Genomic DNA, 5,137 nt, shown 5'->3' on the forward strand with positions numbered 1-5,137 from the left:
GTGCAAAGCTGATTACTGTAGCAAGCACATGAGAACACTTCACACTGTTGTAGACGTGGTCCCAGGTTAACATAACACACTGTGATGTTTCCCCACTCACAAATGCAGCATGTTCTGAAAACACAAAGGCATACATTTTTTATTTTTTATTATATTATTCAAATAATATATATAATATATATATATAATATAATAATCTGGCCCACATCCTCTATCCACAGAGTGAGGCTACTGAATGATCACCCCCATCAAATTGAATTAAATTGAATTGAAATAAGACATAAGACACCAAGTGAAACAAACTGTACATAACCGAAGCACAGATATAAAAAGCTAATAGATGGACACTTCTTGTCGAGGCCGTGGACCCAAATGCACAAGGCGGAGGCAGGGACCTCTATTCAAACCAAAAGAGTTTATTTAAAACAAAGCAAAGTCTTACTCTAGCTCAGGTAATAATTCCAAAACAGGGTCAGATGAGAGGGAACAAGAAGGGTCGAAGAAAACAAGAAGCAAACGTCGTGGAAAGCCAAAAGGTGCAGGTGCGAGGATACATGCAAGACGCACTGGCACAAGACAAAGGGAGCAGAGGCGTATTTAAAGGAGCATGAACCGATTAACACCGGGTGCAGACAATCAGGGAATCAACGAGACCAGACGAGACAGATGAAGCGCAGACAGGAAGACAGAAAAACCCTTCACCAAAATAAAACCAGGAGTACACATAAACTAAACTGATGGGACAGGACACTTCTTATATTTTAAGCCTATAAACCAAAGCCAATTAGACTCACAGGACACATTTTGTATCAGGCTTTGTTGCTTCTCAAACTTTGTGTGAACATATTTTATTTTAGTGCCATTTGTATATATATTACTGTTATTATATGATCATTTAATGACACATTTTATTTCTTGCTTAGATGCACAGGTTTTACAGTTTATTATATTTTATATAAATGATTTTTCTTTACATTTCCATATGAAACTACCAATTTCTTCTGGCACAAACACAAACCAGTGCAACTCCAACATGACATCTTCATGACATGCATTGAGAATCACTGCTCAACTCAGCTCCCGTACATTTCCACAAGTTTAAGCCTTGTTTTTTGTGTCTTGCAGGTATCTGACTACAGTTCGGCCAAACAACAGCAGGCAAAACACAGCCGTCATGGCAGCATATGATATAAATAGAGTCTTTGTAGCTGCTGGGAAGTCAGGGTGTGACATTATCAATTTGCTCTGTCCAAAACTGATGTGGACGAGAAGATTTATCCGAGCGGCCCGGCGACCCTGTAGCCAGCAGTAGTAGGCGCCTAAACATGAGGAATGATTTCAGTCGGATTAAATAACATAGGAGAACATCAACTTCATTTGTAGCAGTATAAAATGTTATAATGTTCCCATTAAATGTTAAATATCTAAAAGCTCCACATATTTAGAAATAAAATGAATATGTTGTGATTAAAAGCAGCAGTTTGCTTTTCACTTCTTATATAAGTCATTGCTATAATTAAAATGATAGATTGAATGGCTTTTCATGAACTTTTTTTTCAGCGGAGAATGTGTGCAGGTGAATTTATTTTTGGAATAAAAGTTCCATTGTTTGCAATTCCCCAGGAAAGCAGTGGCACGTGTCCCTGTCTTTGTGGGGAAGAGTACAGAAATGATGCTAAACAATGTGGTGAGACAAGACACAGTCAAAACACGAAGCTCATACACGATTTCACACAGTGTGAGTTGTAGGGAGCTACTAGAGCATATACGAACCGAGCTAATGTAGAGATCAGCGACAGCTGAGCAGCTCAGTAAGATATTAGATAGTGGGTTCAGATAAAAACTCCACAACAAACACTGTCAAATTTCATCCTGGTCAATTTTGGCACACAAATTGTTGGTTGTTGTGGTTTAGTAAACAGAAAGTATTACCTGAGTCCTTTGTTTTTGCAGGTTGAAAAACAAGGTTATGTCCTGTGTCTATCAGCAGCCTTGAAGGTTGGGCTGCAAGCTTATTTCCTGCCAAATGATCCGATCGGTAAATAGGTTCTGACCCTCGATCCCAGGCCACGGCCATGTTTGGTCGTGCTCCGGGGCAACCCAGGGTCAGGACACTGTCTGCTGGGTGGCTAAGGAAGAACACTGGCACCTCCACTGGCATGGAGGCAGAACTGTGTGCAGGAAGACAAGAAATGTTGACCATTTGACCCAGAACTTTAACTCTCTATACCGCCATACTGTCCCATGTACCTCTACATAATATGTACATGCTTATGCCTACCTGTGTCCAAGAAATGACATCAGAGCAAGGACTTTGGAGGAGGGAGTAGGTTGAGATGGGCAGGTCACCTGACAGCTTTGGACTTCCAACTTGGCCTGTACTCTGTTTTGCTTGAGACTGACAAAAGCTTTGGGCACTGCTCCGGATCCACATGAGGAGACTGTCTCATTGGCCCGTCTGTAGCGTATATGGAGATATTTGGAGTGGATGTAGCAGAGTCCCACACGTACCTGTTCACCTGGAACACCGCAGCGATCGCACACTGACCATGGCCGGTAATGGGTGAAGACCCGATACAGCGGCTGAACAGATTTGGGATCCTTTGTCTGTTTCTGTTTGTGGCTTGTTCTTTCTGGAGTGAGCCTAGGATCATTCAAATCAGAGGGATTAGAACAAACTGGCATTATGGGTAAGAATAGTCTGATTCAGAGACTGTTTCCTTCAGAGAACTCAGCAGTCCTGAAAGACGGCCAAGGTCAAACCAAAAGGTATAGGTCTTCAGTTACGTATACACTCCAATATCAGGTGTTGACGTCATGTTTGCATTACATTAAACTTTATTTCTCCCATGTATATACCTTTTGAAATATTTAACTTTTTCTGCCATTGATGACAGGGGTCGAATGCTGTGCTATCTGCCTGTGATCTCTATGTGTGTATTTATGGCAACTGTGCTCAAAAATGTGATCTGCCTTTGATCTGTGCAGCTCAAACAGCGCATGGATTAAAGGCAACAGTGTAAGGAGCATTTTCAATGCAATTTCTGCCCGAAATACACATTTTTCTGATAGAATATTTTCATCCACCAAGGTGGCTTTGGTCACATTTGTGTTTGTGAAAAGCATAAAATGAAAGGATAGATTCTCGTGTGTGTGTGTGTGTGTGTGCGGTGTGAAATAATTAGATATTGGTGGTTAAGATTAATATTTAAAAAAAAACTGTTGTTAACCTTCTCCAAATGCTTATATAGATGTTTGAGATGAAGATATATCATCATATTAAATGAATTCTACTTCACCTTTTTGTCATTCAATTGCCAATTGTGAATAAAATAATAATAATAAAAAGAAATAGGCCAAAATAGGCCATTGTGAGACCAAGAGCAATCATCAGCTGTTAATAATCTATTGAAATGTGCGTCATTTCTCAGAAAACGCTGATAAGCTCTTGGTAATTGATGTTTCCGCCGTTATCTTTGTCTCTCAAGCAGCAACATGAACCAGATGGAAGTAAGATTTGAGCATTTTAACAATGAACAGAATATCTAGTATGTCTACAGTTATGATGGGACGATGTTATTAAAACCTGAACCTACGACAAGGCTGCTCATTCATCGGAATCCTTCTTTACTTTTTGAGTTATGTTGCTGAAAGACAGACAGTCAGACAGACACAATCAAACACAGCTAAAACCTTGGTGGAGGGAATAACTCATCCATCAGTGTGGCAATTTGACCATTGTTAACTACTGACATCAGAGGGAAGCTGACGCTGTGTGCCTTCTGGATGTCCACGTCGTAACCAAAGAAGAAATCTTTGTTGGCAGAGCCACAGATGTAGAGACCAGAGTCATCAGGCTGTGCTCTGAAGATCAACAGACTAAAGAGACGGATGGCGAATCGGCTCCTCAGGTCGTTACTGTGAGGGACTAGACCAGTGTCCAGGAGCTTGTTGCCATGGTGATCAGTCAGGGCTCTGGTCTCCTCAGAGCTGCCCGCATGTGTCCTGTAGAACCACACAACTGATTGGACCTGGGAAACGCAGGGAACAAAATGACCAAAACATGTCAGCTGGTGATCGATGATGTTGTCCAGCAGATCAATACCAGAGACTCAAAAGGTTTGTCTCTCATCTAGAAACTAAATGCCAAAGACATTTTCTAATTTTCTTGTCAGAACCATTTAACTCATTTAGTTATGCAAAGTGGGATTAACAGATCAATCTCATAGTCTTTGCATTTCTGCAAGGTTTCTTTCATGATTGAAAAGCTGTGTCAACCTGTGTTAACCTTCAGGGAGTTTGTAACTTTCAAATGTCAATATCGTTTACATTCAAACCAAAACTTTGAATGTAAAAGTTTTGTTAGCACTTTATCTACAGACAAATGTGACAGGGATATGTTTTCGGTTACAAATACTTTAAGATGGAAAAGAAATATGCAATGGGCGATACATCCCATTAACATCTAAAATCAAATGAAACAAACATTTGATAATGAATTTGATTTAAATATCTCATCATATAGTTGGTCATGTTGCATGTACCTGCTGTGGTTTGCAGTGGCAGGGCAACTCCACAGTGACTCCAGCTAGGTAGGCAGCATTGGTAAAGGTCAGAAAAGCAGGGCAGGGTCTCCTTGCAAACTCATCCTGCTTATCTTCAGGAGCCTCGTAGCTCCACACGTCCCAAAACAGCAGGAGCAAGACGATGATGAGTGGAGAGCAGGTCATAGACGGCATTTTGACCCTCAGCCTTAACTTATGCCAATGCCAAGCGCAAACGTTTTGGTTTCATGTTGCCAGTGTGTACACTGAAACTGGCAATTTTACTTCAAAGCATCAAAGTCTTTGTGAGGTGTGATGCTGCACTCCACAGGCTAAAGTTCTCAATCACATTCTCATCCTTTTTGTCCTTTGCACTTACTTATGGGACATTCCAAGTACTTCAGGAGTTGGAACTGGGAGTGATGTCACCTCTGCGTTGACCATGTTCCATTTGAGAAGTTAGAAACAACCATGGACACAAAAGTGTGTTGGGCTAGCCACTGTTAGCAATACCACTACCAATGTTCTATACAGTACAGACACATAGCAACATGTCCATGTATAAAACTTTAACAGTACTATGTACAACAGAT

General features: G+C 40.8%; 1 protein-coding gene across 1 annotated transcript; it reads right to left on the reverse strand.

Annotated features, from left to right (window-relative positions):
- Positions 1 to 1,086: 1,086 nt before the first annotated feature.
- LOC122776815 (Ig-like V-type domain-containing protein FAM187A) lies at positions 1,087 to 4,739 on the reverse strand. The gene is made up of 6 exons (XM_044037537.1): positions 4,545 to 4,739; positions 3,771 to 4,031; positions 3,694 to 3,710; positions 2,282 to 2,644; positions 1,933 to 2,171; positions 1,087 to 1,319 (listed from the first exon to the last, which is right to left on the reverse strand). Exons 1-6 carry the CDS (start codon positions 4,737 to 4,739, stop codon positions 1,099 to 1,101), a joined length of 1,296 nt encoding a protein of 431 aa, XP_043893472.1. The 3' UTR covers positions 1,087 to 1,098.
- Positions 4,740 to 5,137: the final 398 nt, after the last annotated feature.

This window comes from Solea senegalensis, linkage group LG11 (assembly GCF_019176455.1).
Source record: "Solea senegalensis isolate Sse05_10M linkage group LG11, IFAPA_SoseM_1, whole genome shotgun sequence".
Lineage (NCBI taxonomy): Eukaryota > Metazoa > Chordata > Actinopteri > Pleuronectiformes > Soleidae > Solea > Solea senegalensis.